The sequence below is a fragment of the Scyliorhinus canicula genome, chromosome 18 (assembly GCF_902713615.1).
Source record: "Scyliorhinus canicula chromosome 18, sScyCan1.1, whole genome shotgun sequence".
Lineage (NCBI taxonomy): Eukaryota > Metazoa > Chordata > Chondrichthyes > Carcharhiniformes > Scyliorhinidae > Scyliorhinus > Scyliorhinus canicula.
Genome location: NC_052163.1, coordinates 71,054,305 through 71,068,600, shown reverse-complemented (window position 1 = coordinate 71,068,600; position 14,296 = coordinate 71,054,305). Strand labels below are relative to the sequence as shown.

At 55.0% G+C, this 14,296-nt stretch overlaps 1 protein-coding gene across 3 annotated transcripts in view; it reads right to left on the bottom strand.

The window, feature by feature from the left end:
* The window catches only part of itgb4 (integrin, beta 4), a 311,978-nt gene that overhangs the window by 247,809 nt on the left and 49,873 nt on the right, over positions 1–14,296 (bottom strand). For all 3 annotated transcript variants that reach the window (XM_038777234.1, XM_038777235.1, XM_038777236.1), the window contains exons 5-6: positions 4,012–4,216; positions 2,742–2,838 (exon numbers count right to left, since the gene is read on the bottom strand). In XM_038777234.1, coding sequence (XP_038633162.1) covers positions 2,742–2,838; positions 4,012–4,216 — 302 coding nt within the window. The remainder of the gene's footprint in view (positions 1–2,741; positions 2,839–4,011; positions 4,217–14,296) is intronic.

The window sequence follows — 14,296 nt, the reverse complement described above, 5'->3', positions numbered from 1 at the left end:
GCCTCAACTGAAGCTGCCTCCATCACACTCTTAGGCAGGGTGTTCCAAACCCTAACCACGCGCTGCGTTAAAATGTTTCTCCTCATAGGGCCTCACGGTAGCATGGTGGTTAGCATCAATGCTTCACAGCTCCAGGGTCCCAGGTTCGATTCCCGGCTGGGTCACTGTCTGTGTGGAGTCTGCACGTCCTCCCCGTGTGTGCGTGGGTTTCCTCCGGGTGCTCCGGTTTCCTCCCACAGTCCAAAGATGTGCGGGTTAGGTGGATTGGCCATGCTAAAATTGCCCGTAGTGTAAGGTTAATGGGGGGGATTGTTGGGTTACGGGTATTCGGGTTACGTGGGTTTAATTAGAGTGATCATTGCTCGGCACAACATCGAGGGCCGAAGGGCCTGTTCTGTGCTGTACTGTTCTATTCTATCTATCTATCTATCACTTTTGCTTCTTTACTAATTATTTTAAATCTGCGTTCTCTTGTTCTTAATCCTTTCACAAGTGGGATCTGTTTCTCCCTGTCTACTCTGTCCAGACCCCTCATGATTTTAAATATTTCTATCTCTTCTCAACCTCCATTCCTCTAAGGAAAATAAGCCTAACTTCTCCAATCCACCTTTGTAACTGGAGTTCCCAATGCCTGGCACCATTCTCACAAATCTTTTCTTTACCCTCTTCAATGCCTCCACATTCTTCTGAATGTGTGATGCCCAGAACTAGATGGTAACTGAGCGCATGGAACCTTGTCTGCCACCTGTCCATCCATTCCACCAACTTGTTTCTGAAGTTCGGTACTATCTTCCTCACAGCTCACAATGTTTCCAAGTTTTGTATCATTCACAAACTTTGAACTTGTGCCCTCTGCACCATTGTCCTCAGAGTTTCCCAAATTTTTCCAGCCATGGAATCCTTTTGACCTTTCAAGGGCACTGATGGAACCCGGAAGGAACAGTCTTGTTATGTTAAAGAGTTAAATCACAAAAAAAATATTGTTTTTATACAATAGGTGCAAATATACAAATACAACTGTATTTAATAAGAACTAAGAGCAGGAGTAGGCCATCTGGCCCCTCGAGCCTGCTCCGCCATACAATGAGATCATGGCTGATCTTTTGTGGACTCAGCTACACTTTCCGGCCCGAACAACATAACCCTTAATCCCTTTTTTCTTCAAAAAACTATCTATCTTTACCTTAAAAACATTTAATGAAGGAGCCTCAACTGCTTCACTGAGCAAGGAATTCCATAGATTCACAACCCTTTGGGTTTCTTACATGTTTACATTTATTATAGTGAAAAAGCTCTCTCATTCAACAAATTCTTACGTCTTACCTTTTTGTCATTTTTAATAGGAGGAGTGATGCTGATCTTTTGCTCATAAATTTGTTTAACATTAGGACTGCTGCTGGAGAGCTGGACTCTCATTTCAGACTCTGACGTACACATAGACTCACACCCAAATATTTAATAATAACAATAATCTTTATTGTTGTCACAAGTAGGCTTACATTAACATTGCAATGACATTACTGTGAAAATCCCCTAGTTGCCACACTCTGGCGCCTGTTCGGGTACACTGAGGGAGAATTCAGAATGTCCAATTCACCTAAACAGCACGTCTTTCGGGACTTGTGGGAGGAATATCCGGAGCACCCGGAGGAAACTCACGCCGACACAGGGAGTACGTGCAGACTCCGCACAGACAGTGACCCAAGCTGGGAATCGAACCTGGGAGCCTGGCACGGTGAAGTAACAGGGCTAACCACTGTACTACCGTGCCACCCATGCAAGCACTCTCACATATACACTCACACACACACTCTTTTTAAAAAAATTAGAGTACCAAATTCATTTTTTCCAATAATTGGGCAATTTAGCGAGGCCAATCCATCAACCCGACACATCTTTCGGGTTATTGGGGCGAAACCCACGCAAACACGGGGTGAATGTGCAAACTCCACACGGACAGTAACTCCGAACTGGGACCGCAACTGGGACCTCGGAGACGTGAGGCAGCAGTGCTAACCACTGCGCCATTGTGCTGTCCTGACACACACACACTCTTAAGATGAATGTAGGATTTTAAAAATAAATATAGCATTATATACCTGCCAAAGCTGTGAATTAGGGGTTAACAACTAGGCAGGTTGTCATGTCACTGATGGGAGAGGCTGGGTCTGTTTTAGTTTCATTTTTCAGCCCCGTTTTGGTTTTATTTTTAGTGTTCTGCTGTAGTTTCTCAGACTGACTTCTGACAGCTTCTCTCCCAAGGACTTTGTGAATAAATCTGTGAACCACTGAATGTTGACTGTATTAATTATTGCTGTTCCTTCACCATCACTGGCTCAAAAGCAGGGGACCTCCTTCCCATTAGCACTGTGGGTGTACAGTGACGGACAGTAGATGGATTGCAGCAGTTTGAGAATATGGCTCACCACCACTTTCTCAAGGGCAATTAGGAGTGGGCAGCAAATGATGGCTATGCCAGAGGTACCCACATCCCATAAATGGATATAAAATTAAGAGATTTTGTAAAGCGGTGTATCAACACAAGTCTACATTTACATTAAAAACTCTCTCTCGGGCACATATTGTATTCAAACACACACAAACAAATTGGAATGAACATGCGTACACACAGAAAAACTCACAGACACACGTGCACACACATATACACACACAACACATAAGGAAAAATACTTTAAACATAATTCCCCTGGTTTCTGATAACCAGGATGTCCTGCTCTTACCTTGAAGGCCTCATATCTGTCTGTGGTACAGTTACTTTGTCAACAAACTTCCCAAAGCCAATGGTGTAGTTACTTGACATGCTCTCTACAACTTCAGCTGCGAAATACAAGCAATACAAATTTGGGACATATAAATATTCATAATTTTAATCAAGGACCTGCATCTATACAGCACCTTTCATGACCTCAATATACACCCAATGAAGTGCATGTGAAGTGTCGTCACTGTTAAAAACACAGTAGCTGATTTACTTCCAAAAAGCAACAATGTGATCACGGCCAGATAACGTTTTTTGATGATGTTGCTGGAAGGGCAAATATTGACCAATATATTGGAAGAATTCCCCTGCAATTCTTTGAAACATTGTCATTTGAGGCCTTCTGATCATCAGCTCACCTCTCTCTTCAGTGCAGCACACCCTCAGTACGGCACTGGAGTTTCAGCTTGAGTATTGTAAGGTGCTCATAACTTTGGGACTTAACCCTCAACCTGCTGCTTCAGGGGCACACATGCTATTGCTGAACTACCGCTGACACTTAACGCCTTTTTTTTTGCTTTAAAAAATTTTTTAAATGCCCAATTTGTTTCTTTCCTATTAAGGGGCAATTTAGCATGGCCAATCCTCCAACCCTGCACATCTTTGGGTTGTGGGGGTGAGACCCACGCACACACGGGGAGATTGTGCAAACTCCACACAGACAGTGACCAGGGGCTGGGATCGAACCCGGGTCCTTTGCGCCATGAGGCAGCAGTGCTAACCACCGTGTCATCCTAGGGGCAGCATGGTAGCACAAGTGATTAGCACTGTGGCTTCACAGCGCCAGGGTCCCAGGTTCGATTCCCTGCTGGGTCACTGTGTGCAGAGTCTGCACGTTCTCCCCGTGTCTGTGTGGGTTTCCTCCGGGTGTTCCGGTATCCTCTCACAGTCCAAAAACATGCAGGTTAGGTGGATTGGCCATGATTGGCCTTTAGTGACCAAAAAGGTTAGGAGGGGTTATCGGGTTATGGGGATAGGGTGGAAGATAGGGGGATAGTGGATCGGTGCAGACTCAATGGGCCGAATGGTCTCCTTCTGCACTGTATGTTCTATTTTCTATCCTTAACACCTACAACGTAGCAGTCCATGCTAGAAATTAGGATGGTTTATTCCTTCAGGAAGCATTCACAGCAGCTAACAACAAGCTAACACCTTGGAGACTGTGAAGCTTAATAGCATTATAGCTGGCGCAGTAGGTGAAGTACTGCAACGTTATTGGCTCTGATGCTTACCCAGCTTAAGGCCCAGTTTCTTCAGGTTGTCCAAGTCGTCCTTCATTGAGTTGGAGAAGTCCATGAGGAAATAAAGATCGACTGGAGCTTCCAGAGGCTGAAAGACCTGGAAATTCACTGACCTCTCCTCTCCTGCTCGCAGCGTCATGGACACTTCCTGTGGCGATATCTGGTTCCGGTTGCTGCTCGTACTGATTTTCACATTCTGAGAAAGAAAGAATTTCTTCAATATCACAACCTCAGGATGTCTCAACACATATTACAGAGAATAAAGCAGCTGTGAGGTGTAGTTGCTGTTTTAATGTGGGAAACCTGGCAACCAATCTGAGCACAGCAAGATTCCACAACCAACAATGTGATCATTTTTCTTGGTAAGAAGTCTTACAACACCAGGTTAAAGTCCAACAGGTTTGTTTCAAACACGAGCTTTCGGAGCACGGCTCCTTCTTCAGCCGTGCTCCGAAAGCTCGTGTTTGAAACAAACCTGTTGGACTTTAACCTGGTGTTGTAAGACTTCTTACTGTGCTCACCCCAGTCCAACGCCGGCATCTCCACATCATGATCATTTTTCTTGTAAAGGATGTTCATTAAGGGATAATTATTGGCCAGGATACCAGGCATTATTCTGTCACTCTTCTTCAATGAGCTGATCTTTTATATTCTACAGAGATGCATCTCATCTAAAAGATGTCATCTCTAATAGTTCAGTGCTCCACACACTAATCTAATGCAGCAATTTAAAATTATGGGTGGAACCTTTCCAGAATTCTGTAGTGTCAGACTCAGATTGAAAATTGGCGTGTAACTCTTCACAAACCAGGGGCAGGACTCTCCGTGGCCTGACGCCAAAATCGTGTTCGGCAATCGGGCAGAGAATGGGCTCCGACGCCAAAATTGGGGCTGGCGCCGGTTTGACAGCAGTCAGCCATGCTCCGCACCCTCCGAAATGGAATCATCATGATGTTGGCCGTGCACAGTCGCAATGTCATTGGCGCCTCACTGGCCGGCCCACCTGCGATGCTCCGCCCCCGATGGGAATAGATCCCGACAGCGTGGGACACGTGTGGTCCCACACTTGACCGGGATCTGTACCGCTGGCCGGGGGGCTTCTGTGAGGGTTGGGGGGTTACTGTTTGGCGGGTAGGGTCCATGCACAGCCGGCGCCATGTTGTATGGTGCGACCGCTGCAGGTTGTCAGCGGTGCACAGGCGTTGCCCTGGACCCAGCCATTCCAGCCGTTTTCGGCATGGGGGTTTCAGTCAGAGCCGGTGTTTCAGTCGGGAGTTTCAGTCAGAGCCGGTGTTAGCCCCTAACCGGTACTGGAATCGGTAAGGGGTTCGCACAGATTCTCCGTTCAAGGCGGGACTTAGCCACAGGAACGGAAGATCAAGCCCCAATTTTCTCTCTGGACCTTGAGTCGCTTTCCAGAAAAAAAGAGTGGACAGGGTTTACTCTGGCAGGGCGGATCCTAATAGGGCTGGCCCCGACCACCACCGAGAACCAGGCAACAGATTCTCCAACAAAACCTCATCCCCAACAAAACAACACCCTGACAAAACCACACTCCCAACAAAACAAAATCCCAACAAAACCACACCCCCAACAAAACCTCATCCACAACAAATCCACACCCTCAACAAAACCACACCCCCAACACAACCTCATCCCCAACAAAACAAAATCCCAACAAAACCACACACCCAACAAAACCTCATCCACAAAAAATCCACACCCTCAACAAAACCACACCCCCAACACAAACTCATCCCCAACAAAACAAAATCCCAACAAAACCACACACCCAACAAAACCTCATCCACAAAAAATCCACACCCTCAACAAAACCACACCCCCAACACAAACTCATCCCCAACAAAACAAAATCCCAACAAAACAACACACCCAACAAAACCTCATCCACAACAAATCCACACCCCCAACAAAACGACACCCCCAACAAAACAAAACGACACCCCTAACAAAACAAAACCACACCCACAACAAAACCACACCCACAACAAAACCATACACCCAACAAAACCATACACCCACAACGAAACCATACCCTCAACAAAGCCACACCCACAAAACCACAATCCCAACAAAACAAAACCCAAGAAAACCACACCCACAACAAAACCACACCCCCAAAACCACGTCTCCAACAAACCCAAATCCACAACAAAACAAAACCCCAAACAAAACAAAACCCCCAACAAAAGCATATCTCACAGAGCCGCACCCCTAACAGAGCCACACCCCCAACAGAACCACTGCCAGAACAGAGCCACACCCCCAACAGAGCCACACCCCCAACAGAACCACTGCCAGAACAGAGCCACACCCCCAACAGAGCCACACCCCCAACAGAGCCACACCCCCAACAGAGCCACGCACCCAACAGAGCCACACCCCCAACAGAGCCACACCCCCAACAGAGCCACACACCCAACAGAGCCACACCCCCAACAGAGCCACTGCCAGAACAGAGTCACACTCCCAACAGAGCCACTGCCAGAACAGAGTCACACCCCCAACAGAGCCACACCCCCAACAGAGCCACACACCCAACAGAACCACTGCCAGAACAGAGTCACACCCCCAACAGAGCCACTGCCAGAACAGAGTCACACCCCCAACAGAACCACACACCCAACAGAACCACTGCCAGAACAGAGTCACACACTCAACAGAGCCACGCACCTAACAGAACCACTGCCAGAACAGAGTCACACTCCCAACAGAGCCGCACCCCCAACAGAACCACTGCCAGAACAGAGTCACACCCCCAACAGAGTCACACCCCCAACAGAGCCACTGCCAGAACAGAGCCACACCCCCAACAGAGCCACTGCCAGAACAGAGTCACACCCCCAACAGAGTCACACACCCAACAGAGCCACTGCCAGAACAGAGCCACACCCCCAACAGAGCCACACCCCCAACAGAGCCACGCACCCAACAGAGCCACACCCCCAACAGAGCCACACCCCCAACAGAGCCACTGCCAGAACAGAGCCACACCCCCAACAGAGTCACACCCCCAACAGAGCCACTGCCAGAACAGAGTCACACTCCCAACAGAGCCACTGCCAGAACAGAGTCACACTCCCAACAGAACCACTGCCAGAACAGAGCCACACCCCCAACAGAGCCACACCCCCAACAGAGCCACTGCCAGAACAGAGTCACACTCCCAACAGAGCCACTGCCAGAACAGAGCCACACTCCCAACAGAGCCACACCCCCCAACAGAGCCACACCCCCAACAGAGCCACACCCCCAACAGAGCCACACCCCCAACAGAGCCACTGCCAGAACAGAGCCACACCCCCAACAGAGCCACACCCCCAACAGAGCCACTGCCAGAACAGAGTCACACTCCCAACAGAGCCACTGCCAGAACAGAGCCACACTCCCAACAGAGCCACACACCCAACAGAGCCACACCCCCAACAGAGCCACACCCCCAACAGAGCCACGCCCCCAACAGAGCCACACCCCCAACAGAGCCACTGCCAGAACAGAGCCACACCCCCAACAGAGCCACTGCCAGAACAGAGCCACACCCCCAACAGAGCCACACCCCCAACAGAGCCGCACCCCTAACAGAGCCACACCCCCAACAGAGCCACTGCCAGAACAGAGTCACACTCCCAACAGAGCCACTGCCAGAACAGAGTCACACTCCCAACAGAGCCACTGCCAGAACAGAGCCACACCCCCAACAGAGCCACACCCCCAACAGAGCCACACCCCCAACAGAGCCACACCCCCAACAGAGCCACACACCCAACAGAGCCACACACCCAACAGAGCCACACCCCCAACAGAGCCACACCCCCAACAGAGCCACACACCCAACAGAGCCACACCCCCAACAGAGCCACACCCCCAACAGAGCCGCACCCCCAACAGAGCCACTGCCAGAACAGAGCCGCACCCCCAACAGAGCCACACCCCCAACAGAGCCACACCCCCAACAGAGCCACACCCCCAACAGAGCCGCACCCCCAACAGAGCCACTGCCAGAACAGAGCCGCACCCCCAACAGAGCCACTGCCAGAACAGAGCCGCACACCCAACAGAGCCACACCCCCAACAGAGCCACACCCCCAACAGAGCCACTGCCAGAACAGAGCCGCACCCCCAACAGAGTCACTGCCAGAACAGAGCCGCACCCCCAACAGAGCCACACCCCCAACAGAGTCACACCCCCAACAGAGTCACACTCCCAACAGAGCCACACCCCTAACAGAGCCACACCCCCAACAGAGCCACACACCCAACAGAGCCACACCCCCAACAGAGCCACACCCCCAACAGAGCCACTGCCAGAACAGAGCCGCACACCCAACAGAGCCACTGCCAGAACAGAGCCACACACCCAACAGAGCCACTGCCAGAACAGAGCCGCACCCCCAACAGAGCCACACCCCCAACAGAGCCACACCCCCAACAGAGCCACACCCCCAACAGAGTCACTGCCAGAACAGAGCCACACCCCCAACAGAGCCACACCCCCAACAGAGCCACACCCCCAACAGAGCCACACCCCCAACAGAGTCACTGCCAGAACAGAGCCACACCCCCAACAGAGCCACACCCCCAACAGAGCCACACCCCCAACAGAGTCACTGCCAGAACAGAGCCACACCCCCAACAGAGCCACACCCCCAACAGAGCCACACCCCCAACAGAGCCACACCCCCAACAGAGCCACACCCCCAACAGAGTCACACACCCAACAGAGCCACACCCCCAACAGAGTCACTGCCAGAACAGAGCCACACCCCCAACAGAGCCACACCCCCAACAGAGCCACACCCCCAACAGAGCCACACCCCCAACAGAACCACACCCCCAACAGAGCCACTGCCAGAACAGAGCCACACCCCCAACAGAGCCACACCCCCAACAGAGCCACACCCCCAACAGAACCACACCCCCAACAGAGCCACTGCCAGAACAGAGTCACACCCCCAACAGAGCCGCACCCCCAACAGAGCCACTGCCAGAACAGAGCCACTGCCAGAACAGAGCCACACCCCCAACAGAGCCACTGCCAGAACAGAGCCACACTCCCAACAGAGCCACACCCCCAACAGAGCCACACCCCCAACAGAGCCACACCCCCAACAGAGCCACACACCCAACAGAGCCACACCCCCAACAGAGCCACACCCCCAACAGAGTCACACACCCAACAGAGCCACACCCCCAACAGAGTCACTGCCAGAACAGAGCCACACCCCCAACAGAGCCACACCCCCAACAGAGCCACACCCCTAACAGAGCCACACACCCAACAGAGCCACACCCCCAACAGAGCCACTGCCAGAACAGAGCCACACTCCCAACAGAGCCACACCCCCAACAGAGCCACGGACCCAACAGAGCCACTGCCAGAACAGAGCCACGCACCCAACAGAGCCACACCCCCAACAGAGCCACACCCCCAACAGAGCCACTGCCAGAACAGAGCCACACCCCTAACAGAGCCACACACCCAACAGAGCCACTGCCAGAACAGAGCCGCACCCCCAACAGAGCCACTGCCAGAACAGAGTCACACTCCCAACAGAGCCACTGCCAGAACAGAGCCACACCCCCAACAGAGCCACACCCCCAACAGAGCCGCACCCCCAACAAAGCCGCACCCCCAACAGAGCCACACACCCAACAGAGCCACACTCCCAACAGAGCCACACTCCCAACAGAGCCACTGCCAGAACAGAGCCACACCCCCAACAGAGCCACACCCCCAACAGAGCCACACCCCCAACAGAGCCACTGCCAGAACAGAGCCGCACCCCCAACAGAGTCACTGCCAGAACAGAGCCACACCCCCAACAGAGTCACTGCCAGAACAGAGTCACACCCCCAACAGAGTCACACCCCCAACAGAGCCACTGCCAGAACAGAGCCACACCCCCAACAGAGCCACTGCCAGAACAGAGTCACACCCCCAACAGAGTCACACACCCAACAGAGCCACTGCCAGAACAGAGCCACACCCCCAACAGAGCCACACCCCCAACAGAGCCACGCACCCAACAGAGCCACACCCCCAACAGAGCCACACACCCAACAGAGCCACACACCCAACAGAGCCACTGCCAGAACAGAGTCACACTCCCAACAGAACCACTGCCAGAACAGAGCCACACTCCAAACAGAGCCACTGCCAGAACAGAGTCACACTCCCAACAGAACCACTGCCAGAACAGAGCCACACCCCCAACAGAGCCACACCCCCAACAGAACCACTGCCAGAACAGAGCCACACCCCCAACAGAGCCACTGCCAGAACAGAGTCACACTCCCAACAGAACCACTGCCAGAACAGAGTCACACTCCCAACAGAACCACTGCCAGAACAGAGCCACACTCCCAACAGAGCCACACCCCCAACAGAGCCACACCCCCAACAGAGCCACACCCCCAACAGAGCCACACCCCCAACAGAGCCACTGCCAGAACAGAGTCACACTCCCAACAGAGCCACTGCCAGAACAGAGCCACACTCCCAACAGAGCCACACCCCCAACAGAGCCACTGCCAGAACAGAGTCACACTCCCAACAGAGCCACTGCCAGAACAGAGTCACACTCCCAACAGAGCCACTGCCAGAACAGAGCCACACCCCCAACAGAGCCACACCCCCAACAGAGCCACACCCCCAACAGAGCCACACCCCCAACAGAGCCACACCCCCAACAGAGCCACACACCCAACAGAGCCACACCCCCAACAGAGCCACACCCCCAACAGAGCCGCACCCCCAACAGAGCCACTGCCAGAACAGAGCCGCACCCCCAACAGAGCCACACCCCCAACAGAGCCACACCCCCAACAGAGCCACACCCCCAACAGAGCCGCACCCCCAACAGAGCCACTGCCTGAACAGAGCCGCACACCCAACAGAGCCGCACTCCCAACAGAGCCTCACCCCCAACAGAGCCACACCCCCAACAGAGTCACACACCCAACAGAGCCACACCCCCAACAGAGCCACACCCCCAACAGAGCCACACCCCCAACAGAGCCACACCCCCAACAGAGCCACTGCCAGAACAGAGCCGCACCCCCAACAGAGTCACTGCCAGAACAGAGCCGCACCCCCAACAGAGCCACACCCCCAACAGAGTCACACCCCCAACAGAGTCACACTCCCAACAGAGCCACACCCCTAACAGAGCCACACCCCCAACAGAGCCACACACCCAACAGAGCCACACCCCCAACAGAGCCACACCCCCAACAGAGCCACACCCCCAACAGAGCCACTGCCAGAACAGAGCCGCACCCCCAACAGAGCCGCACCCCCAACAGAGCCACACCCCCAACAGAGCCACACCCCCAACAGAGTCACTGCCAGAACAGAGCCACACCCCCAACAGAGCCACACCCCCAACAGAGCCACACCCCCAACAGAGCCACACCCCCAACAGAACCACACCCCCAACAGAGCCGCACCCCCAACAGAGCCACTGCCAGAACAGAGCCACACCCCCAACAGAGCCACACCCCCAACAGAGCCACACCCCTAACAGAGCCACACACCCAACAGAGCCACACCCCCAACAGAGTCACTGCCAGAACAGAGCCACACCCCCAACAGAGCCACACCCCCAACAGAGCCACACCCCCAACAGAGCCACACCCCCAACAGAACCACACCCCCAACAGAGCCACTGCCAGAACAGAGCCACACCCCCAACAGAGCCACACCCCCAACAGAGCCACACCCCCAACAGAGCCACACCCCCAACAGAGCCGCACCCCCAACAGAGCCGCACCCCCAACAGAGCCACTGCCAGAACAGAGCCACACTCCCAACAGAGCCACTGCCAGAACAGAGCCACACCCCCAACAGAGCCACACCCCCAACAGAGCCACTGCCAGAACAGAGCCACACTCCCAACAGAGCCACACCCCCAACAGAGCCACACCCCCAACAGAGCCACACCCCTAACAGAGCCACACACCCAACAGAGCCACACACCCAACAGAGCCACACCCCCAACAGAGCCACTGCCAGAACAGAGCCACACTCCCAACAGAGCCACACCCCCAACAGAGCCACGGACCCAACAGAGCCACACCCCCAACAGAGCCACACCCCCAACAGAGCCACTGCCAGAACAGAGCCACACCCCTAACAGAGCCACACACCCAACAGAGCCACACACCCAACAGAGCCACTGCCAGAACAGAGCCGCACCCCCAACAGAGCCACTGCCAGAACAGAGTCACACTCCCAACAGAGCCACTGCCAGAACAGAGCCACACTCCCAACAGAGCCACACCCCCAACAGAGCCACACCCCCAACAGAGCCACACCCCCAACAGAGCCACACCCCCAACAGAGCCACACCCCCAACAGAGCCACTGCCAGAGCAGAGCCACACCCCCAACAGAGCCACACCCCCAACAGAGCCACACCCCCAACAGAGCCACACCCCCAACAGAGCCACACCCCCAACAGAGCCACTGCCAGAACAGAGCCACACCCCCAACAGAGCCACACCCCCAACAGAGCCACACCCCCAACAGAACCACTGCCAGAACAGAGCCACACCCCCAACAGAGCCACACCCCCAACAGAGCCACACCCCCAACAGAGCCACACCCCCAACAGAGCCACACCCCCAACAGAGCCGCACCCCCAACAGAGCCACACCCCCAACAGAGCCGCACCCCCAACAGAGCCACACACCCAACAGAGCCACACCCCCAACAGAGCCACACCCCCAACAGAGCCACACCCCCAACAGAGCCGCACCCCCAACAGAGCCACACACCCAACAGAGCCACACTCCCAACAGAGCCACTGCCAGAACAGAGCCACACCCCCAACAGAGCCACACCCCCAACAGAACCACACCCCTGACAGAGCCACACCCCCAACAGAGCCACACCCCCAACAGAGCCACTGCCAGAACAGAGTCGCACCCCCAACAGAGTCACGCACCCAACAGAGCCACACCCCCAACAGAGCCACACACCCAACAGAGCCACACTCCCAACAGAGCCACACTCCCAACAGAGCCACTGCCAGAACAGAGCCACACCCCCAACAGAGCCACGCACCCAACAGAGCCACTGCCAGAACAGAGTCACACCCCAACAGAGCCACACCCCCAACAGAGCCACTGCCAGAACAGAGTCACACACCCAACAGAGCCACACCCCCAACAGAGCCACTGCCAGAACAGAGCCACACTCCCAACAGAGCCACACCCCCAACAGAGCCACACCCCCAACAGAGCCACACCCCCAACAGAGCCACACCCCCAACAGAGCCACACCCCCAACAGAGCCACTGCCAGAGCAGAGCCACACCCCCAACAGAGCCACACCCCCAACAGAGCCACACCCCCAACAGAGCCACTGCCAGAGCAGAGCCACACCCCCAACAGAGCCACACCCCCAACAGAGCCACACCCCCAACAGAGCCACTGCCAGAACAGAGCCACACCCCCAACAGAGCCACACCCCCCAACAGAGCCACACCCCCAACAGAACCACTGCCAGAACAGAGCCACACCCCCAACAGAGCCACACCCCCAACAGAGCCACACCCCCAACAGAGCCACACCCCCAACAGAGCCACACCCCCAACAGAGCCGCACCCCCAACAGAGCCACACCCCCAACAGAGCCGCACCCCCAACAGAGCCACACACCCAACAGAGCCACACCCCCAACAGAGCCACACCCCCAACAGAGCCACACCCCCAACAGAGCCGCACCCCCAACAGAGCCACACACCCAACAGAGCCACACTCCCAACAGAGCCACACTCCCAACAGAGCCACTGCCAGAACAGAGCCACACCCCCAACAGAGCCACACCCCCAACAGAGCCACACCCCCAACAGAGCCACACACCCAACAGAGCCACACTCCCAACAGAGCCACACTCCCAACAGAGCCACACCCCCAACAGAGCCACACCCCTAACAGAGCCACACCCCCAACAGAGCCACTGCCAGAACAGAGCCGCACCCCCAACGAGCCACACCCCCAACAGAGCCACCCCCCAACAGAGCCACTGCCAGAACAGAGCCACACCCCCAACCGAGTCACCCCCCAACAGAGCCACACACCCAACAGAGCCACTGCCAACAGAGCCACACCCCCAACAGAGCCACACCCCCACAGAGCCACACCCCCAACAGAGCCACTGCCAGAACAGAGCCGCACCCCCAACAGAGCCACACCCCCAACAGAGCCACACCCCCAACAGAGCCAAACCCCCAACAGAGCCACACCCCAACA